Here is a 24,242-nt window from a genome sequence, read left to right on the forward strand (position 1 = left end):
CTTATTTTCAAAGTTACGTAATTTGTGCATAATCCCCTCTGGAATAACAAAAACGCCAAATAACATATTCAGATTACATATTTCATCGATTAAGGCGATAAAAATAGTTTTGGCCAAACTTCACTTTTTTCCGACCATTGTGCAATGGTGAGGAATTACCTGTGATGTGTACCCCGTGAGAGTGAAAGAATATTCTATTCCTACTTTGTGACGCCCTGCATCTGATATCCGTGAATAAAAAAACAAATTCGGTGAAATTAAACCAAAATCAAGTATGTGCTTGGAAAACGAACTTTGTCGAAGAATATTTTTTATGGTATGTTGTTTCTATGTAGTGTTAGTTCACAATCAAAACAAACTTGCTAGCTGTCATTTGGTATTTCAAAATGGCAGATCAGGACTACTGACAACGTAGAAGATATCTGGCACACACTTAAGAATAAGATAAAGGATTCAGCTGCTGCTGTCCTTTCTAGATCTTCCCTGGATCTCAAATACGTCAAATGCATAAACTGTCATATCTTTTTTGTTTCAAAATTTAGCGAGGGTTTGTATTGTGCAAAGTTGTTTATGTTTACGATTTATAAAAGTTTCTAGAACATTCGATCGACAACGGACCAAATATTTTTGCGGCAGATCCTCCAAAAGCGTCGCAAATATCAAGTTCCTATGCACCACATGTACATCGATTTCAAAGCGGGCTATGACGCCATTGGCAATGAAGAGCTACGGAAAAGGAAGGGGCCTTCCTTAGCCGAGTGTTTAGAGTTCGCAGCTACAAAGCAAAGCCATGGTGAAGGTGTCTGGGTTCGATTCCCGGTCGGTCCAGGATGTTTACGTAATGGAAATTTATTTAACCTTTGGGCTGTCGCGCTGTTGTACTTTGTACAACAGTTGTGATTTATATGCTATCATTTTGCAACAAAGATATCTATCGACACCAAACCAAAATGTATTCCTCAAGAATCATCTTAAGAACAATACTCGACAGTTTTTATTTACAGTATGGCTCTTTATAATACGGTAAAATCAACAAATGTACATGTAAGTTGCATAATAATGAACGCACTATATGCGGTTCGAGGAAACCACAGTTTGAAATCGTTATACCTCAAAATCCAGATAATATAGATACTTGGGGTCTTTATTAAAGTTGTTCTGGAGGTGAAGCGCTATCTGATGGTATCTCATTTAATTCGGAATTTGACCTGTAGGTGACACTAGTGGGCATGGAAGTTTTACTTTTGTTTTGCAGATATTTCAGGATCCTGACTAATTAAAAAGTCTTCGGCAAAGTTGTTCAGTAAGTTAAGGACTGTCATTTATCGAGCTATTTGATTCAAAATGTTGCCACTAGGCGGCGCTAGTGAGCATGAAACTTTTATTTGCAGATATCTCAGGAGCCTGACCACTTAGAAAGATAATGTCTTCGGTAAAATAGTGCAGTAGCTCAAGGGCTATCATTATTTGAGCCAAGAAATAGGGTATTTTGACACCAGGCGGCGCTAGTGAGCATGAAATTTTCGTTTTGCGGATACTGCATGATCTCGACTTTTTAGACAGGCACCTTCGGCAAAGTTGTTCAGAAGCTCAGGGGCTATCATTGTTTTACAAAATCTCATACTTTAAGGATTAAACAAAGAAATAATTTGAGCTACTGAACAACTCTGCCGAAGACACCATCTTTCAAAGTGATCAGGCTCCTGAGATATTTGCGAAACAAATGTTTTATGCTCAGTAGCGCCGCCTAGTGGCAAAATTTTGAATCAAATAGCTCAAACAATGATAGCCCTTGAATTACCGATCAACTTTGCCGAAGACGTCATCTTTCTAAGTGCTCAGGATCGTGAGATCTGAGAAACAATAGTTTCATGCTCACTAGCGCCGCCTAGTGGCAAAATCCCGAATTTCTTGGCTATAATAATAATAGCCCTTGAGCTACTGAACAATTTTGCCGAAGACGTCATCTTTCTAAGTGGTCAGACTCCTGGGATATTTGCAAAACCAAGGGTGTTGTACTAAGTACAACGCGCGACTACTCGCGTTACAAAAATTCGCACGACGACCGAAAGGTTAACTTCCCTGGGCATAGAGTATCGTCCCTGTCACACGGTATACGAATGCGAAGAAATCGAGTGCGTTCTCGAACCCATTTGAAACTCCCAAGGGACCTCAACAAGGCGACGTTCTTTCCTGCCTCCTATTCCATAAAGCGCTAGAAAGTGTTACGAAATGGACAGGCTTCAATAAATCCAGTCAGTCCATATGTTTCGCAAGACAAAAAGGGGCGCTTTGAGTTAAGTGGTTTAACCACGTGGAGCAGGATCTTGGAAGTGTGGAACGATGGACAAACTGAAGGTAAGCAACCATGGACCGACTTTGTTGGAGTAACATTGTGACGCAGGTCATGTATTAAAGGATATTGAGCTATCGAATGGAAGTAAGTAATCGAGTTTCAATGTTGAACAGATATGTATATTTTACGCCTACTCAAAAAACGAACTAGTATAACAACAATTGTATATCTATCAACTACTGAGGAGACTTGGGTTAACTGAATGAGATGACAATGATAGGCAACAAATTTATTCATATTTAGCTCAAAAGAATGGTTTGAAATAGTTTAATTAGTGCTAATTTTGAAAAATAAGTCACAATGAACTTTTATTAATTTAGGAAACATGCCAATATATGTCGAAATACTTAGTGTCGTATACGCTTCTTCAAAAGCATACGTGATGGTGTATAAAATTTTTATTTGAATTTTTAAATTTTCAATATAAAGTACGGAATTTATAAAGCTAATAATTCTTCCTCATGCACTGAATACTCTTATCTACGCTTGTGAACTAAGTGGTTTGAAGAAATTTGTCTTTTTTCTTTCGACATAATCATATTGCTCCATATGTGAAATTTTTAATGCCATTCATGACCGTTTTGGATGTGACAGAGTTCTATTCGCAACCGTGTGATTTATCACTATAAGACGAAGCCAGTTTCGATGAATTATAATCACTGTTTATGAAGAACATTGAACAATATCAAGGTTTTATTCATTCTCCTCGGCAGCTATTCCAATACTAGCGGGTAGCTTCTCTCCTTCTATGAGCCCGTTCAGATTCTCTGTGGTTCCCTCCTCGAATGTTTTTCCTCGTAGAGCAATGTGAACACCCCTAAAACGAATAAATGGTTAACGTTCTCATCGCTGAACCTGTACCCCCTATACTCACATCGTCAACAGGAACACCACGGCCTGAGTTCCCATGGTCAGCAGGAAGAACGCCTGCGGGAAGCTGTTTATGGACGCGTTGTAGATCTGCGTATACAAAACTCCACTCACCAGGGGAACGGCATTGTCAAACACGGACAGGAACGAAAAGATGATGCCCCGCTCGGTCGTGGGAACCATCTTTGAAATCATCGATCGAAGAACCGGTGCCACGACCGGACCAAGACTTGAAATGGACGCACCGACGTACAGAAGCCAATCCACTTCGGCAAAGATGTAGACAAAGCGAGCCATGGCATGGGCGGTGGCGCCGATCATGATGATGAACTGCAAGTAGAAGTGGTGTTTAGAAGGTGGTTTGTTAATGGTGAATCAGATCTTACTGTATCCTTCATCTGGAGAATCTTAGTAAAGAACGGTACTCCAAGGAACATCATCACCACGTAAGCAGCCGATTGGTACGTCTTGAAGTAGCTGTACAGATCGGCATTCCAGTTGAACTTCAGTTGAGTGTACAGGTACATTTTCGGTTTTTCGTCCCGTTGGAATGTGTAGAATGACATGGCGACCATGAGTATGTAGAGGTAGATCCTCCGGTTCATGGTGCGCTTTTTGAAGAACGTCTTCAGCGATGTGACGACGTGTTGTTTGTCGAAGAAGTCACCGGGCATGCGATACCAGCGCAGTTCTGTGATCGATACTTGCCGATCGGTAGTACGAGATTTGAGTCGAATGATGGAGTAGATGATCGAGAGGAGTAGCAACGAAGCATTGATCGCGAACATGATCGTAAACGATCTGGCAGTACGATTGTAGATTAGGGAACCGATGGCAACTCCGATGGGCATCGTGCTCAGATATGTTGCATCGAGGATGGTGATCCTGAAGGTTCGATCCGCTACCGTTGTAACATCCGAGATGTACGCGAAACAGGACGCAAAGATGGCAATGTCTGCTCCCGTCAGAACACTTGGTATCGTAGCTGTGTAGATGATATATTCCACAGGCCACGTTTCCATTCGAGTATTGACCACGATCATCACCGAGTACACAAACTTCCCAATTAACCCCAAGATCAGGGGAAGTTTCCGACCTCTGCGATCGGACCACGCTCCCAGGAACAAAGCCAACACGATCGGTACCACATACATCGCTATGTTATTCCACATGTGGAAATTTGAAGTCGTTATTTGAACCTCCTTCTTGATATCCTGGTAGCTTTCAATATTGATGCAGATATCATGTGAATATCCGTGATTCACCGTGCATGCCTTGTACAGGAAGAACACCTGCTCGATCACCGACGTCAGCATGAACGCCATCATGTACAGGAACATCGACGGCTCCACGGTGATCTTGTGGTACCACCGTTCAACGGGAGCCGACGGCATCTACAACACAGATGAATAGATTTAAATTAGCAATATAAATTAATCACTCCATGTTCCTCTTACCACTACCCCTTCGTCACTCATGATGTCCACTCGAGAATCACATAGCCGCCCGTCAATGAAAGTGGAACATCACAACTGAAGTACAGATGAAGACTGCCAGACGATTCGAACGGTGCTGAAGCGCAATATCAGCTACACGAGATTGTTGATAAGGACCGGATCGCTGTCCAAACGAGAGATTGTCTCTGGCGATGATGAGGGCAATTCAGCTGCTGGAGGTAGCGATGATAAGGCGCCAGCTTCTGTGGACGATGCATTCGGAGGAGATTCAAGGTCGGAGAGTTTCGGTTTAGTTGAGGAAGCTGGGAGCAAGAGGAGACGAGATGTATGCTGGAAATAGAAAGGAACATAATTGTTCATGTATTTTTTATCAAAGCTGTAATATGTGTGAAAATGATATGAATTTATAATTCTAAAATTCTCAATTGTGAAACATGTGTTCGAATTTGCGGTTTCGGCATTTGCATCGGATATTTTCTGAATAGGGTGCAGATTCTGCCATGCAGAGTTATTTGGGCCTTCCGTGATTCACTTTGGCATGGAGGATTTTTCTTGGCCGGATTCTCTGAAGCTTTGCAATAAGAAGCACTTCAATACGATGCAAATTGTGGCCAAATATGAGCTCAGTTGCTAAAAAAAAACCCACTGCCGAAATGAATCGGAGGTGTCAAAAACAGGATCCGGATCCCTAGGTATCCATTTTAACAAAACCGATTAGTAAAACCAAAACAATTGCATCTTGCCCTAAAAGCCATTAGTAACTGAGCTTTCAGATTGTTGATACTGAGCAAACCAATGGATTTAAAAGTTATTCAGCAACGCTAAGATGAAGACAAGATCCTCATATATCTACTTGTGGAGATAATTTTAATCTTAGTCCATTCATTTGCTTAAAAACAACGAACTACACATTCGGTTACTAATGGCTTTTTGGAGGAGATCATAATTTATGCGAGATCTCATTCTTTTACTATAAGATTTTCCCATTATTATGAGGGTACACACTTAGCTCGTTTTACGGATTCTAGTGAACTTCACCGTAATCTTAACAGCAGAAAAGGTTCGATAAATTAACCTTTCGTCTGTCGCGCGAATGTTTGAAACGCGAGTAGTCGCGCTTCGTACCTTGTACAACATTCTTGGTTTTTCATATTCAGCATGAAATACCTCACCTTCGTGTAATCTACTTCGATTGAATATTAACATCGGCAAAGTTGTTTAGGAGATCAAGGGCTGGCATGGGGTGATCAATGATCATGCATATGAATTCCACCAGCTGGCGGCGCTAGCATGCGTGAAGATTTTAATTTGCAAATGTCTCTGGAGTCAGCCCACTAACAAAGATGACATCTTCGGCAAAGTTGTTTAATAAGCTTAATTGTTCGAGCTAGTTGGTCTAAAATTCTGCCACCAGCTGGCGCCAGTGAACATTAAACTTTGCTTTTCAGATATCTCAGGAGGCTGACCACTTAGAAAGCTGGCCTCTTCAGCAGAGTTGCTTAGTTGCTCGAAGGCTATCTCTATTTCATCCATGAGATTCGATTTTTTGCCACTAGGTTGTATATCAGATAACTTAGAATCCAGACCACTTAGAAAGAAGCCACTAGCAAGCATTTTCATGCAAAGATTCTTGCTCACTAGCGTCACCTGGTGGGGAAATTTTAAATCAACTATCTCGACCAATGAAAGCCCTACACATACTAAACAACTTTGCCAAAGACGCCATCTTTCTAAATAGTCATGTTCCTGAAATATACACAAAAAAAGCTTTGCACTCACTTGTGCTGCCTGGAGGCAAAATCTCGAATTATTGAACTTGAATAATGATAGTTTTTGAGTACTGAACAACTTTGCCGAAGACGCCATCTATATAAGTCGTCATGCTCCTGGTATATCCGCAAAACAAATGCTTCATGGTCACTAGTGCCACCTGGTGGTAAAGTTTTGCATCAACAAGCTCGAACAATGATAGTCTGGCCAATGACCACGCTGTTCTACGCATATTTGTCTCGCGATCCATAAGGTTGTAACGATACTTCTATCCTGTAAACCCTATCCCGATCAAATTAAAAAAAAACTGCCAGCATACAAATAGCGCCGTCTATACGTGAAACGCGAAAACTGCTGTACTCACATTTTACAGAAAAGTGAATAATAAAAACACAATTTACACCGTCTTCAGCCAAAGGCTGCACAAACTGAACAATCGCTTACATATGGCAACGGAACACCCAGTAGCCCAGTGAAGATGTTTTAGTTTGACGAAAAGCTTCCTCCGACTGGAGCGGGAATCGAACCCACGCTCCGTGACACAATACGCCTAAACGACTGACGCTGCTAACCGCTCGGTCGCTAAGCCCACATAATGGGATTACTATGCCACATGTAATCCACAAGAAAAACTGTGAGAATGGTGTGAATTAGGGAAAATACTTAGGAAGATAGCACTAGTACCTGAGACAATCACTAAATAAATAAGTTATTAACTTAGCTTTAAAGTATTTTTGGCAGAATATTTGAAAGAACTGAAAAAAAAAATCGTTCTTTGAAAATCACTACAAATTGTCTACAATAATTACAGTGTATTGAATATATACACGAGGAAAAACAAGGAATCATTGAAAAAAAAAAAGCTTTGATAGAACGAATAAGATCCTGAAATCCTGAAGCATGTGTGAGAACTTATTGGAATAAGGAGGGGTTCATGTCGTCAGGTCGAAAGGGTCGTAAATACGAAATCATACTTCTATTTCAAATGGCTAACACATTCATTAGTGTTTTTTCCTTCTTTAATCAAAGGCTGTTTTTTTCTAGTTATATTTCTCATTTGATAATGTGGGCTTCTAGGTAATGCAAATTATCCGGATCTAACAATCAACAATCTATTTGCCTCAAACATGCATTCGGCGGCTTAAAGGTTATGCAAATCATTCTGACCTATTCCTGTTAGTTACACATCCAAACTTACAGTTCATTAGAACTATCGATCATTTTCGGCCTAATGATCCCTTCGGCCTAACGGCATTTGGCCTAACTGGATAAGAACCAACAAGGAGAACTCCAAAATTGCTGATTCAATCATAGAAAAATTTCCAAATGAACCCGCAGAACTCGCTGTAGGAGATCTTTGAAGGGATATTTGAGGTAACATTCGAAGAAATTCGGATCACAATAAGTATCTTGGTACCTTCCTACAAGAATTCTAGTATGAACTCCTAAAGAAATCTCTAGGGTTATATCTACACAATACTATACGATCAGCCTGAGACTGCAAGATTCCAATACAATGCTGCATCAATACCTTATATAGTTTGATAAAGTTATATTGTGGTAATATATACCAGGTTCTTCTGTAAGAACTCGTAAAGCACTTTCTTTTATCAAAACTCAAGAAAACATAACGCTTGAAAAATTCCTACACTGATAAAAGAAATCATGAATCACAAGCCACGAAATTCATATATTATGTACCTAATTGGTTCATAACGTCAGGATAACAAATCATGATTCTTTATAAGCGTAGCAACCAAAGTGACAACACTAAGCGGTGCGTTTTGCTTCAACTCATTCGTATCGATCACTCATGATTAATTACAATAAATTGGTAGAGTGAGAAAGTACGTGGTTCTCCATCAAGAGATTCTTGGTTCAATTCTCACTCTGGCATATTCTGTCTTTTTTGTTTTCGCTCTATCGGGTTGACTGACAGAAGTATAATTAGATCAATGTTGTGAGAAATTGAAATCCCATAACTAAAGCTTGAGATTTTTCATACGTTAATTGTCAATCAAGTAACTCAGCAGTCAAAAATTAATAGATGAGTTGGCTTATCTATTTGACTCATTGGCTCGTATTTCGATATTTTTCTTACACAAAGCAAAGATTACAAGTCTGGTAGAATAGTTGTAATCGTTTCTAACGTAAACAACAACATTAGATTTTTCACGAGCTTTTTGACTGAATCATATATGACGGTTTAAGTGTAATTGAGTGAATTTGCATGAAAAACTCAAGCGTGAGATTCGCAAACAGATCTTCAATGATTTTGCTCTCGCAGGAGAGCTCGTTTATTGAGATTTAAGTGTGAGTCTGTAAACACCGCATGATTCCGAGCTACCAGCTACAAAAACATAACGTGTGTGAGGTGTTACGACAATCTGATTCATGAGATCATGATTTCAAATAATGGTGTATTTGCATAATATGAAAAACAGTGGAATTATGATATCAGGGTACATAATCATGATTTTAGGATTTTTATTTCTATCTGTGAATTAGATCTACGATTCACTGGATTTTTCTCCAGTAGATCCAGTACCGATAAACGGTAAGAGCAAGAAAGTGCTTCTTGTTTAGGACGCACCAGACATAACCATCAAGCACATCCTAACCTAAACCTACTGTTTTGTGCCCAAAAGTGTAACAAAATACTGATTACACTCGTTACGGTGTTATTTGAATAGCTCCCATACCCTGTCGAACTCTGCTCAGCATCCTAGCATGAACTTAAACTTTGATGCGTTCACCAGCAATCCGGATTTTGCTACTTCATGTTTCAGGTCTGTTGCCTTTTCGAATGTTCAGCTGCTATTGTTCGCATCATCCGCGAAGTAAATAGATTGACCGGATCTGTAGAAAAACGTTCCTCGGCTGTTAAACCCTGTGCTCCACATAACACATGCTAGCATAATTTTGAGTCCATCACCTTGTCGTAGTCTCCGTCGGGAATCAAACGAACTTAAATATTCGTCTGAAATCTTCAAATATTATTGCACAAGAGTCTCGTGAGCTTCCAGTAAAAGCTGTTCTTCTTCTTCCTGGCATCACCCTCCCTATTAGGACAGAGCCTGATTCTCAGCTTAGTGTTCTTATGAGCACTTCCACAGTTATTAACTAAGAGCTTTCTTTGCCTAAGTTGTCATTTTCACATTCGTATATCGTGTGGCAGGTACGATAATACCAGAGAAGTCCTGGAAATTTCTATCACGAAAAGATCCTGGACCGACCGGAAATCGAACCCAGACACCTTCAGCATGGCTTTGTTTTGTAGCCGCGGACTGCAACCACTCGGCTAAGGAAGGCCCCTAAAGCTGTTCTTCATTTCCCATAGCTCTACGTGGTCGATGCTAGTGTATGTCGCCATGAAATCGAAGAAGAGGTGTAGCGTTATGACGTGAAATCCACAAAATGTTTGAAAGCTATGCCGTACGGTTAAGATATGGTCTTTTTTGATCGGCCGTTTAGTCGGTTGATAACTTCCACGAACTCGTTTATCACAGGTGATAACCGATGGAAGATGATTTAGGCCACATTTAGAATGGAGATCGCTCAAAAGTTTCTCGTAGATGGAACAAATGACCGCTTCCTTTCACTTCTCCTGTGGCTGTTCTGTTTACCAGATTGTACCTATCAACTGGTGCTGACAAATAAGCTGCTTCTCTTCGCCCATTTTTATGCGTTCAGCTCCGGTATCATCCATACCAGCAGTTTTGTTGTTCTTGATCAGTTAAATGGCATCCTCCACCTCCCTCATAGTTGGTTGGTTTCCATCGTCCGTAGGACTTACGTAAACATTTCCTCCGTTACCTTGACAGTTCGCAACATCATTCAAGTGTTTATCGAAGAGCTGCGTCCAATTTTGATTACCACACGATTGTTCGTCGTTTTCCTCCATTACGTTCCACGTTCTGAGTAGCTGGGCATAGTGCTCTATGGGTACTTAACCTGAAGGAATAAAGTAGACCCCTTTGTATAGTTCTTTGTCTTTGCCCAACAACTCCTATTCCTACGTTGTCGCGGTACCGTGAAACTTCTCAACGACCTTTAGTTTTAACGGCAGTCAGAACAAAACAGATTTCTTCTACGCACAACGTTTCAATCATTTTTATGGTTTCAATGGACAGCTTTGACTAAGCTGCATACATATTTTTATAGGAAGAAGTTGTTCTTCCAGAAAAGTTAGGTTCTCTGCCTGGTTTTTGTTTTTCATAGATAATGGTCATTAGAGTGATGCAAAGTTTGAAACTTTGGCTTCCCTATGCTTAAACGATTTTAATTGTGGTAAATAGCATCCTCCCAAAGTTTGAAGTGATTCGGAAGAAATTTGACTATGAACACGCCATTTGAAGTTTATATGGAGATTACTATGGAAAACGCCAATCTTATGTGTTCAGCCCTCTATCTCTTCGTCATAATATGTTATGGAAAAGTGAACAAACTCTTCTAATGTGAAAACCTCCCAGCTACAACTTTGCCGAAGACCACTTTTTGATTGGACGTCAAGATAAATTGTTATTCATTATCATAAAGTTGGTTTGCATGTAGCATGCTTCATCAACTGTTCGGCTGGCAACAGTGGTGCTCCTGGCGGGAAGAATAGATCAAAGTAATCCAGGCTACTATGTTCTACAGCAAAAAAGCAGTGTTGCTCTGAAAGTAATTGAATGATCATCTCAGCATGATCTGGACTTTGTTATCAAAAATAACAAATTATTCTTACGTCCAATCAAAATGTGGCCTTCGGTAAAGTTGTAGCTGGGAAGTTTTTACATGAGATGAGTGTGTTCACTTTTCCATAGATTATTATGACGATGAGTTAGAGGACTGAACACAGAAGGTTTGCCTTTTCCATAGTAATTTCCATATAAACTTCAAATAGCGTGTGCCCAACCAAATTTTATCCGAATCACTTAAAATTTTGGGATGATCTTTTTCATCATAATTGCCATCATTAAAGCATAGGGAGGCAAAAACTTCAAAATTTGCATCAGTCTAATGGTCATGTTTTTGATATTTATTAATTTTATCAGAACTATTTAACAAAATATTAAACAATTAAAATTTTACAACACTGGAACATTGATTAACTAATTTATCTGGTTAATAAACGGAAATTTGGACAACGGTACACTACAACAGCTAAACATGAATTGAAAGATTTCGTTTGACGTATTAGCAGTAGTGCTGTTAAATGCCAATGTTTTGGAAAATGAACTGCTAATAGCCAAAAATCCAACGGGGGGGGGGGGGGGGGGGGGGGGGGGGGCTCTTGACCACTTAAAATCTGAATACTTTTCAATTTGTACTCCGCTAATCTGCTCATTCTTCAAATTGAAAATGACCTAAACGTGACGAAATGGAACGCTGTAAAACGAAACGCAGAATCGAAACAAAACAGCCAAAAATAAGTAACCAGAAACACGAGGGCAGGGTGATTAAAAATAAAAAGTAACTCCGAGAAATTGTATGCTATTTCCCATAAGGAATAAAGCATAAGTAAGTATTGCAAATCGATATTATTCAGAAATGGTCACCGAGAAGCATTTTTTCCGAGAACATTCACCACGGTGAAAGATTATATTAACAACATTCAAATGTTCAGCAATAATTGGCAGTATTCTAAATTTGTTGGATTTTTTGAAAGAATTATTTATCTATGGGCGGTAAATACTAGCACATCTACTCTAGGATGACGATGATTTCTTGTCCTCAATGATTCAACAATTTTCGTTTATCATGCCATCTTCTTAGTCACAAAAGGCGGGCGCCCTAACAAAGTAGCAATCAGCAGTAAAATATAATTGATTACTTTTTGCGATGATAGCAAAGGTTGTTCTGTTGTGTCTGGCCTAACCCATCTCCTAGTATCTCGAAGATAGGAACGATTACAGACCATACACTAATCACCAGTGTATCACACAAGCCGATAAGAATCTTTCGTGTCCAGCGATGATTGTTGAAATAACATTTTGTTTGAGATGTTTTATGTCAGAATCAACATCTTGAATTTTGATCATTGACAGGCACAAGATTTACAAACTTTAACGAAATCTAACTCAGAACTTAAAACAAATGTCATAGTGTTACAAAATCAATTCAGTACTCTTCAACATTAATGATTGATCGCATATGATATGAAAGTCAACTAAGATGTAAATAAAGGATTTTGATGAAAACACAATACAAATTCGACAAAATTCTAAACAGCTCACAAATTAAACTTGAGTGCAGAGTGCCTCCAATAAATTAAAGACACTTCTCCTCTAACCTACTACAACGTGCTTACACCAATCTTATTTGCCGGTGATAACAACACGCTTCTACTCTATGATAGATACAGTTATTGCTACATTACTCCATAGGTTCAAAACAAACATCCGTAAAGTGTATTGGTAGTTTACGAAAGAGGAAAAAAAAACACCCACTAACAGGTTTTGCTGACCTAGCAAACCAAACTACCGCAATAACAACACACTGTTTTTGTAAATTCGAATGAAGCCGAAGTCTTTTGTTACCGATTTGATTGAAGTATGAAATTTTTTATTTGTAGGGGTGATCGGGGCAATATGGGCCGCCTAAGGAAAACGTCATGGAATGCATAGAAAACCAGCAAAAAATATGGTTTAAATGCAACTGACTTGTACTATAAAATGTTATCTTCCATATTACGTCGATAATTAATGTTAACATCAACTTGCAAATTATTTCAGGAATTTTTTGGAAAACCATGTTTTTCTACGTGGTCACCAACCATATGGGGCATTATGAGCCACCCTACGGGGCAGTATGAGCCACCTCATTCAATCGAATGATTTTTATTTAAAACAGTATAGAAAAGAGTTAGTGGTGAAGAGAACATTATTGGAAAGGAAATTGTATTTGCTTTGCTTGAAAATATTGATTCTAGCGGCTTATTTTTTTAAAGATAAATAATACATACTAAACAGACCATGTTATACTAGAACTGAATTGCGATACTTGGTTCAACGTATATTCTAGCAAAGTATTCCACTTGTAATGGTGCAAAAAGATGACTATGCAGTAAAAAAATAATCTGGTATATTTAGGCAATGCATTTGTATGTTCAAAACATCGTTTGTTTTGCTTAAATCTAGGTGGCTCATTTTGTCCCGCCCCTTCATCTCGAAAATAATATATTGTTTTTCAATAATTTTGTTTACGAACAAATCTAATTTCGCTCATGAACTGTTCATTATGATCAGATGTTTCAATGGATTGGTAAAATTCACCAGAATTATAAATATAATTGTCTTATAGCCTTAATTAAAAACTGCCAAAATTATAAGCTTTTCATGACGAAGGACAAATTTGTACATTTTTGTAAATATCTTGAGTGTTTAAACGAATATTCTTACGGTTTTTATTGTGGTGGCTATTTGAGGCATCCTTTAGCAGATTCTAATGACACTAGACATTGAAACACTGTTTTTGAGGTCAAAACCGGGGTGGCTCATATTGCCCCGTATGTTCATATTGCCCCCATTGCCCCTACAGGTTTACAATGAGCTGATTATCGTTGAAAAATTTGAAACAATGACACCAGAAATTACTTAAGGTACTATTTCCAATATTGTAAACGATATGTCGGTACAAATGTCTTCCAGATATTTAATAATTGAAATAACCATAAAAGTTATGCCAAATTCTATGAAGAATGTTGTCAGGGATTTTATTATACCACATTAATGAATTAAATCATAAATTTTAAGGTATTTTTCTACAATGCATTTTTCATACGTGTTTTGCAGAGGAGTATCAGTGAATATAAAGTTTAGAAAAAGTCACTTTCGAGACTAAAACACGAACTAAACTGAAAGTAAATAAGTTGGCTTGTTCAATTTGAAAGCTACTAGCATATGTAGGGTAGAAGTACCAATTATGGCTATAGTACCAATTATGGCAATAGTGGGAACAAAAAGAGATTTTTCTTACTGTTTCACTAGACTATAATGGCTTATATTCACAGGAATGATTAAACTATTTGTTTTTGATGGTAACTAAACCTTGAAAAGAACATTCGTGCAATAAGCTTCGAAAAATGAACATTTGAAAATTTTGCCTCACATATATGTCACCTTCTTAGCAGTTGGCTAAGGGACCTCCGTTACGAATTGTACGTTTTCATCCGGATAAACTGTTTCAACCGATGAATGTATGTTACCTAGTGAGAACAAATGAATAAATTTAGCTGGTATGCAATCAATTCTTCTGTTTTAAGTTGGAAATCGTGTTATTTCCACTATGTCGATAACTGGTACAAAGAATTTATGAGAGCCCAATTATGGCAATACTCTGGAGGCGGTTTGTTTACATTTTTTGATCAGTAAAATAAAAGAATTAAAGCTATTTTACGGGTGACTTCCACGACGGGACGGTTCGGTAAGGCATTATCTTCATGTTTTGTACTCAATTACTAAGATTTTTCAATCACACGTTCGAAAACGTTCGCGAGCGGAAGATGCTAATTTCATGATAGAGAGGGGTTTTCAGCGACACTCGATTTTTGAATTTTCCCTCTTTTTTCATTAAAAATTGGCTCTGGAAAGGTAATGTGAAATCATTAATGCTGTTTTGTATCATAATTTGCATTTACACTACATTTTGACTTCTTTTTCGAAAATTAATTTTCTCCCGTGAACCCATTACAAAAAATTGATTTAACATCTATTTAACCCAAAATTTTTGGAAAATTTTATGAGCGATATCTTCATTACATATTAGCGTTGCATTATCATTCGCTCTTCATGGCGTTTGAGTTCATTTCGTGCAAATATTCGATAGTCCATAATTGGTACACTTTTATGTCGAATGCTAGGAACGCTATTGCCATAATTGGTACAAAGACAACGCTTTTTAAAATCCATTTTTAGAAGCTTAAAGTCAATTTAGTACTAAAACTGTTTAAATCAACAGAATCGCAAGGCTTTAAACCAGTAATTGACACCAAAAAGTCATGCTTGCGTTTTAGAAACGCGGTTACAACTTGATTTTTATTACTACTGTTGACATATTGCATTCATAATTGGTACACCTACCCTATATTGATATTCGATACAATATTACCTTTATCCTAGCTTTTATTTCTCTCCTTGAAACAAATCTCATATTTCCAATGAAATAGTTTTCCTCTGAAACAACATTCAACTTGCGTTTATCAAACGCTGGTAAAGACTCATAATGACTCAATCGTAGACACTGATTTCAAAATATTTGCCACAAAAAAATATTGGCTTTAGATGTCACACAAATAACCAGAAAAAAGTATTATAGGGCTGTTACTAGAAGATAAGTTCAAGACCTGTAATTATTCTAGCCGAAATGTTGAACATGTGCTTTTATAACGGATTGATTATCATGAGGAAGAGATGTTGGTTTTCTCCGATATTTGGTGTTGTGTCTAATTAGATTGATATGTATGCATTAACTCGTAATTAATCCACCACTTTGTTTCTCGATTCATTTAGAATGAAAAATCTCAACTTCCAATACCGCTAACCTTAGCATTCGATGTGCGATAGAAATAAATCACTAACTTACACTAATAACGCGCCAATTTGAGATTGTTTAAAAGATAAAAACCGCGTCAGCTGAAACAGCCCTGGAATTTGCTGAACCAGCAAAACAAATTTGCCGCAACTAACACACACACTGCTCAAGTTATGTAAACATTAATTGAAACTCACCGTTCGGCTGCGATCTTATTATTGATTGAAATCTTTCATTTGTATTGCATTACCAGATGTTAATATTTAGGAGAAACATCACTTTGAAGTTTATTCAATGTTAATCTATTACTTATCGAGCATTCATTTGGAATGCGACGCAACGAGGAGCACAACATAATTTAAACTGCGACAGATTATGACGTCCACTTTGATGGGTGACGACGACAGTCGACCCAGAGAGGGAGAGAGAGAGCATTTTTATGGCGAATTCTCTCCGCGTCTCTTGGTGGAATATGCCGGCTCTGCTATGAATTCCAATAAGAATTTTAAGTAAAACTGTTGTCTAAAAACTAAATAAAGTTGCTTATTAGCTTCTTCCATAGATTATATTTGTCACATCAGAATTTGATGTGCTTAAAAAGGTATGGAATTCTCGAGATTTTTTTTAAATTTTCACTTCATAGTTATTTATTAATAAATGCTGTGTCATAAAAATCATTTTTTTTATCCCGAATAACATTTAATATTAAATATAAAAAACCTATACACAAAATTTCAGTCGAAGTCTCTTCATGAAATATTTATTTACAGTGGAGGACTTCTGGATATTCTCTTATTCGAGGTTTAGTGAGGGAGAGTGTCCCCCAGAGCACGTACACACAAGCTCTTATCCACAGATCTGTGCGTTATTATGGCATGGAGGTGAATATGTTATCAACCAAAATGGTTAATTTTGGAATCTGAACTTTGAAAGGTTTTTTTTTCAAAAAGCTTAACAAATTCACCACATTTGAATGCCGTAAGCTATGGTGAATATTACAGCAACTGTTTTTTTTTTTGAATTCTTTATTAGTATCACTCCAAACATTACATTCATTCTTATATATAGGTGTTCTGTTTTATTAGACAACATTATTATTCTATTTGGTAAAACAAATTTAAGATTTTATTAACATTTTGTTAACAACATATTACATTTCATTTGCCGTAGCAGTTCAGATTTTTTACAGGTGAGCTGATTTCATCTGCTTATAAGAGAAAAGGAAAAAAAATACAGCCCCTGTTGCTTCATAGAATACACGGCTATGCATGTTTTTGTTTCAAAAACTCTCATTTTCACTCTCACTCGACTTTCTCGTGGTTGAGCTTTTATACACAAAAACACTTCGGAACACTTCAAGAACCTAACTGTGCAAGAATCAGTTAAATCCGCTGACAAGTTCTTAGGCCATTTCGTAACATGAGCAATTCTCGCTGAAACCAGGCCGCCATCGGCACCCATCGTTAGATTTCCAATTTTATGTCACCGATCGCTAGTTTTCGATAAAACTTAAGGGTGGTCCTTTCTGTTTTCTCAAATTGGTGGACCCCTCGTTCGCCAGCTAGCTGAACAGTTTGTTTCACGTGATATGTCTCATATTTCGCTTGGAACACATAGCAATTTAAGTGGCATCGTATAGAGAAAGGATATAGATTTCATTTAAACTTGAAAAAATTTTGACGGCCATTTTGAATTTGGCCGCCATCTTGAATTTTGTTAGAAAAATCGTTTTTTCACCATTAGCGCACCGCTAGTTTTGAATTCTGAGATCATCATCAGAAAGCTGAGGAAAAATTGCTACAGAAACTAGGTGAGCAATGGTATTTGCCCTATCAAATGAACGATTTTCTAAATCATGTTATACGATTTTGACGTATATGGCGAGTGCAATCAATACAAATATCATTTTTGTATAACAAAGAAACAAGTTTTGAGCCTTTTGTGTTTTATTCGAGTCTAGTGAAGAAAAAAATAAGAATATTATTTTGAGTGATAAAATCTGGCGGTCATATTGAATTTTTGACGCCATCTTGATTTTAAGTAGAAGAATGAATTTTTCACCTTGATAGCACTCAGCATGTCGAATTTAGAGGCTACCAATAAAAAAAGGTTACGTAAACTCTTTTTCTTATTATTCTTCAATTTTCTGACGTTACGTCCCTACCGAGAAACCGAGCCTAATACTCAGCTTATAAATCTTATAAATCCAAATTATAAAACAGGAATTTTCTTTTATAATGCGATTTCTGACAACAGAATAATTCTTCGACATATCTCAGAATTCAGTAATAATGAATACATAAATTCAATAAATGAAAACCGTCCAAAAACATTGATTGTTTTAAACAAATATTTTTTACCATATGCATTGTTGTTCATTGAATGAAGTTTATAGATTGCGCGTCGGGACATTAGTAAATCTTGTGGTAATATCTGTAGTTTTAACGTAAAACATTGACAAAAGTGCATTAATTTAAAATGGAAATCTTAAATTTTGAAGCAAAAAAACATCCTTGATTTTATGAGGCATAAAGTATCGTTCTTAATACCGCCTAACATGCATGTGAAAAATAGCGAAATTGAAAGATGAGAAGCAGGTTTTGTTCTAATGTGGACGTAATGCCGAAACACAGGTGTATCATTTCAAGGTTGGAAAATCAGGCGGCCATCTTGGATTTCGACACCATGTTGATTTTTAGCAGTTGAATGATTTTTTACCATCTCAGTGCTCATCATGTTGAATGAGGCCTCCGCTGAAAAACAACAATCAGATTCTATCTTTCTTATCTTATCTGAGCTGTTCAACTGATTATTCATTTCAATCAATGGCCTTAGACCAAATAAATGAGAGAAATAATGCTATTTTTCAACTCGAAGATATGCAGAAGAATCATCCAGGTAGCAAATGAGCGTTACAAAATCCTATTTGATAATTGGTTTCCAAATGATAATAGATCTTCGAGCTGTTTAGTAGAATACCTATAAGTAGATGAAAAAAAAAACAAATTTAGTACTATACCAATTAATTCCACTAGAGTTTGTATCCTTTGACAGATACGCGTATTTCGACCTCAACTGTAAGGCCGTCTTCAGTGTCGTGTACTAGACTGTTTCCAAAGCTAGTTAAGCTGAGGGGCTGGCTCTGTTCCAGTAGGGACGTAACGTCAGGAAAAAGAAGCAAAAGAAGAAGAATGAGTGTAACGGTAGAACTAAAGTCAACATGTTGAGTGCTAACAAGGTGAAAACTCATTATACTACTTAATACCAAGATGGCGTCAAAATTCAAGATGGCCGCCAGATTTTTTCACTGGAAATAATACTCCTGTTCTTCATCTGTCTCAAATAATATACCAACGATTGAAAACTTGTTTATTTGCTGTACAAAAAATTATGTTTGCATCGATTGCACTCGCCATACACGTCAAAATCGTATAACATGATTTAGAAAATTATTCATTTGATAGGGCAAATACCATTGCTCACCTAGTTTCTGTAGCCTATCTTACGTAATTTTTCCTCAGCTTTCTGATGGTGATCACAGAATTCAAAACGAGCGGTGCGCTAATGGTGAAAAAACGATTTTTCTAACAAAATTCAAGATGGCGGCCAAATTTAAAATGGCCGCCAAATTTTTTTCAAGTTTAAATGAAAGCTATATCCTTTCTCTATACGATGCCACTAAAATTGCTAGGTGTTCCAAACGAAATATGAGACATATCACGTGAAACAAACTGTTCAGCTAGCTGGCGAACGAGGGGTCCACCAATTTGAGAAAACAGAAAGAACCACCCTTAAGTTTAATCGAAAACTAGCGATCGGTGACATAAAATTGGAATTCTAACGATGGGTGCCGATGGCGGCCTGGTTTCAGCAAGAATTGCTCAAATACAAACACCATGTCATTTTTATTTATATATATATTATATATAGATAGATATGTTTGTGTAATACTTTGTCAGAGCGGGATTCATCAGACAAATAATATTCCAAGAGTACGTTTTATCAAAAAGTTTGAAAGTTTCGAACTGTTGTTGTGCCGATTGTCATTGAAAAAAAAAATAATTGCTCTTTCAGCATTAAATGGTAATTTTGTAATTTATGACTTTGCTAAACACGTTTAATAAAGCGCATGTGCTGAAACCTCAACAGAATATCATTTTCCTGCAGCATTACATTGTTCCTTAAAAATATTTTCCTTAAAAATAGTGACACTACTGGAATTCATTACCCAATTTGCATTTAGTTCTTGTGAAATTGATAAAATTGTGACTTCACATTTTTTAATCAAAGTCAGTGACAAAAGTTAGTAACCAAATGCTGATTTCCCATACGAAATGCCCAAGTTTAAGCATCTCACGGTGCTCCCCTGACCGTTATTATCAGAAAAAAATCTCCATCAAATCTGTGCTCACCAGTCGATTTCTATAGCCAAGCTGCATGTCTGGGCAAAATTTTAAAAAAATCGTAGGGCCCGTTTTGGAGTTAGGCCCTTTTTAATGTGTAAGTCCACTTATTCTAAAGAAACCCGAGATATTCAAACGAGTTTTCATTGGCCGTGATTATCAGGATAGATATAATGTTAAAATTTGAATCAAAATTGGATTATATGGTTATTTGTAAATTCTGGAGAGAATTTTGAATGAGAAGATAGACGAAATTTGGAGTTACGTCCTTTTGGAAGCGTAGCCATTGAAAACACTCATTTCCAATAGATTAATTAGGTACTCTTATACCTTTGAGCATGTTCAAATGTTTTCAATGGCACATTGCACTTATATGCCGCCAAAGTGTTTCACAATCAACTGATTTTCCATAGGCTCAAGTGTTTTAAGGCACTACGGAGCTAATTTCATCATGTAACCAAATTAGTTCTTGTAGCACAATATTCTGGATAGCTTGGTGAACCCATGTACTCACGATTCAGTTTATTCTACATGCAATTATTGTTACCTGTTGTATATCGAAGCGAAGTATACGTCAAGGAATACTTTACGAGTTAAGTTTTCGATTATGGATAGCAGTGTATGGAATAAAATAAAATTAACAACGTAGAAACCAGCGATACAAAATGGAAGAAAACAATGCAAAGTTTAGAACATTCGTTAATATTTTGTTCAATGGAGTTCAAAATTGTAGCATTTACAGAGCTTAAATGTTTGTCTTTGTCAATTTGGAAAACTTTGTGAGGCTCCCAAAGTATGCTTTTTTTCGTTTGTGATGAGTCATAGCAGCTCTTTACTTCACAAGCACAGTCTGCGATCGAAAACAAATAAAAGTGTACATGGAAATCTTTAGATTGTGTAGAATTGAAACCATATTCTGGTATATAGTTCAGCAGGTTATCAACAGGGCCACAGAACAATTTACGATTTTCCGGTAATCATAACTGGAATTTACGTAAAATCCATGAACAATTCTGTTATAACCATATTTTATATATCTTTTCAACTCTATAATAAAAAAAAAATATCTTTTCAAAACTATACCCCTTGACTTTGAATTCCATTACCCCGAATACCCGAAGACCATCTTCGCAAGTTCCAGTTTCTAGAATGGCATTACTTCGAATTCCATTATCACGGGACAATGTCATACAAGGTAATTATATATCCGGGACAATAGCATTCAGTTTAATAGTGCGTTCAGAGTGATGACACTCGGGTTAATGAAATTCGGAGTTAAGGTATAGAATCTTCTCAAGAGAGTTTGATTTTCAAGGAGCCATATAACATAAAGCTCTGAAAGTGTTATGATTTTAAATTCAATAAAACCAAATAATAACGAATGTTTCTTACTTTTCTTAAGCATATTTCAAGTACTGAGGCTTTGTTCCACAACATACCATGAGAATGGACTGTTTGATTTATACAATTCTTTCACTATTGTATTTATACAGAGCTCTTACGTGTTTGTGAAATCGAAAAGACCGAGAAACCCAATGGTAAAATTGTAGATTTTTGAAAAATATAAATGTAGTAATGTATGCTACAACTAATCACAAAACTATTGACAGTGGTCTAGAGTTCTATTAGGTCCGTCACACTCGGCCTCAGATTGGGTACCACTTCTAGTACTGCATTTGGTCCCTCGGTAGTGCAAAAGGTACCCAAGTTTGACAGATCGCAGTACACTTTTCACGGCATTCTAGATTATCTTATGAGCCATAAAATTTTGGGAAACTGCAAGGGACATGAACTGCCCATAACTGCATAACAGTCACATTCGACATTTTTGACAAATTGGAGTTAATGCCATGGAGAGTCATCAAATGATAAATACTTTCGATCAACTTACTAAAATCTGTGATATTGTTCTAGAAAATTCGAAAAAAATACCAAGTTGTTTTGTCACATTGTCAATTGTAACCGCATAACAGTCACATTGTGATTATACATGAGCCTCATAATGTAGTAGCAACGATATTTCTATCAGAATTATTTTCTGACTATTCACACAATATGCGATATGAGTTGTACAAAATTTCAGCCTCAAATAAGCTTTTTTGAATTCTTCATGATTTTTTGAAATTTTAGTTTCCTCCCATACTGCAGTAAAATGCAAACTTGGTATCCCATTTACTCAATGCCTACTTTTGTCGAATGTTACAAATATGCAGTTATGGGCAGTGGAGGTCTTTAATGTGTCTTTGGTTCTATAGTTTGGCCAATTGTGCATTACTCAGCAATTGAAGTTTATGTTCTGGGACAGTACAAAATTAGCCGCAATAGCCGGTAGCTTCTGCTTCTTCTTATTGGCATTACGTTCCAACTGGGACAGAGCCTGCTTCTCTACTGTGTTCAATGAGCACTTCCACAATTATTACCTGAGAGCTTTCTTTGCCAGAGTTGCCATTGTTGCATCGTATATCGTGTGACAGGTACGAACATACTCTATGCCCAGGGAAGTCAAGGAAATTTTCATTACGAAAAGATTCTGGACCGACCGGGAATTGAACCCAATCACCTCCAGCATGGCTTTATTTTGAGTCGCGGACTCTAACCACTCGGTTAGGGAAGGCCCAAGGTAGCTAGTTGGGCCATAACAATATTTTATGAATAATAATGACACGAAAATTGCTCCGTAATGCCTTACAGCGTTTGAGCCTTTGAAAAAATAATCAATTATTAAATACTTTGGCGACATATAAGTGCAATATTGCATTGAACACATTTGAGCATGCTTAACGGAATGCCTGCCTAAAGGAATACCTAATTAATCTATTGGAAATTAGTGTTTTCAATGGTTACACTTCCAAAAGGACGTAACTCCAAATTTCGTCTATCCTCTCATTCAAAACTACTCTCAGTAGTTACAAATAACCATATAAACCAATTTTGATTAAAATTTAAATTTTATATCTATTCTGATAATCACGGCCAATAAAAACTCGTTTAAATATCTCAGATTTTATTAGAATTAGTGGACTTACACATTCAAAAGGGCGTAACTTCAAAACGGGCCCTACGATTCTTTTAAAATTTTGCCCAGCCAAGCTGCATGGGCTATAGAAATCGACTGGTGAGCACATATTTGATGGAGATTTTTTTTCGATAATAACGGTACGGGGAGCACCGTGTATCTGTAACTCAGCTTGTAGTAGTCCGAATAGGCAGAAATTTGTATGACGAACTACAAAATTATTTGTCTGTACAATGTTTTGTATGTAGTGGGCAGCCACTGCCTCCCAAAATGTTATAAAAGAAACAAACATTTGTCATCAGACATAATTATTTGGTGTCGCAAACAATTACCAGACTCAAGCCTGGCAAATTGATTAAATTATTGAAAATTTGACGCAATTAGTGTAAACTGGAGACATTCCACACCTGGTTAAGGATGTGTCAAAGACTTCAGTTATATAAGAAAAAAGATACAAAAAGAAGAGGCTAAGAAATATGTTCAAATTCACGTCATCACGACCAATGACTCCGCTCAGAATGGCTGACGTCGGTGCAATATCCTCCAAACAAGCCCCTATCGATAAACGGCTGTACGTTTTTCGGTTTCCTTTCGGTTATCACACAGCAATTAAACAATGAAAGCGATTTTCAGACGAATGAATGTTAGCTTTGAAAAAAGCCGAGCACCTTTCGATGCATCAGATGCAAGGGGATTCCCTCAGTCCACTTAAAATAATTTTTCATCCCGCCAATCAACGACACCCGCTTTATTTCGGCCAATCAACCTCTAATGGTAAATCACAAACGTTACGCTGCAATTTGGCTCCAGGCCGTAATGAATGCCATCGTAGATCATTAGTGAAATGCAGCAAA

The 24,242-nt window shown here is 37.2% G+C and overlaps 1 protein-coding gene across 1 annotated transcript; it reads right to left on the minus strand.

Moving 5' to 3' along the window:
• Positions 1-2,777: 2,777 nt before the first annotated feature.
• Positions 2,778-16,358, minus strand: LOC5579911 (proton-coupled folate transporter). Its single transcript, XM_001657841.2, has 5 exons — positions 16,167-16,358; positions 4,684-5,013; positions 3,613-4,620; positions 3,231-3,556; positions 2,778-3,173 (listed from the first exon to the last, which is right to left on the minus strand). Exons 2-5 carry the CDS (start codon positions 4,702-4,704, stop codon positions 3,050-3,052), a joined length of 1,479 nt encoding a protein of 492 aa, XP_001657891.1. The 5' UTR covers positions 4,705-5,013; positions 16,167-16,358; the 3' UTR covers positions 2,778-3,049.
• Between the last annotated feature and the right edge of the window lie 7,884 nt (positions 16,359-24,242).

Source organism: Aedes aegypti, chromosome 3 (assembly GCF_002204515.2).
Source record: "Aedes aegypti strain LVP_AGWG chromosome 3, AaegL5.0 Primary Assembly, whole genome shotgun sequence".
Lineage (NCBI taxonomy): Eukaryota > Metazoa > Arthropoda > Insecta > Diptera > Culicidae > Aedes > Aedes aegypti.

Excerpts from the sequence above, each read along its gene's own strand:
- LOC5579911 (XM_001657841.2), bottom strand. The coding sequence starts at position 4,704 with ATGAGTGACGAAGGGGTAGTG. Across the intron at positions 4,621-4,683 it reads TGAGTGACGAAGGGGTAGTG|ATGCCGTCGGCTCCCGTTGA; the intron begins GTAAGAGGAACA and ends TCTGTGTTGTAG. Across the intron at positions 3,557-3,612 it reads TTCTCCAGATGAAGGATACA|TTCATCATCATGATCGGCGC; the intron begins GTAAGATCTGAT and ends TTCTACTTGCAG.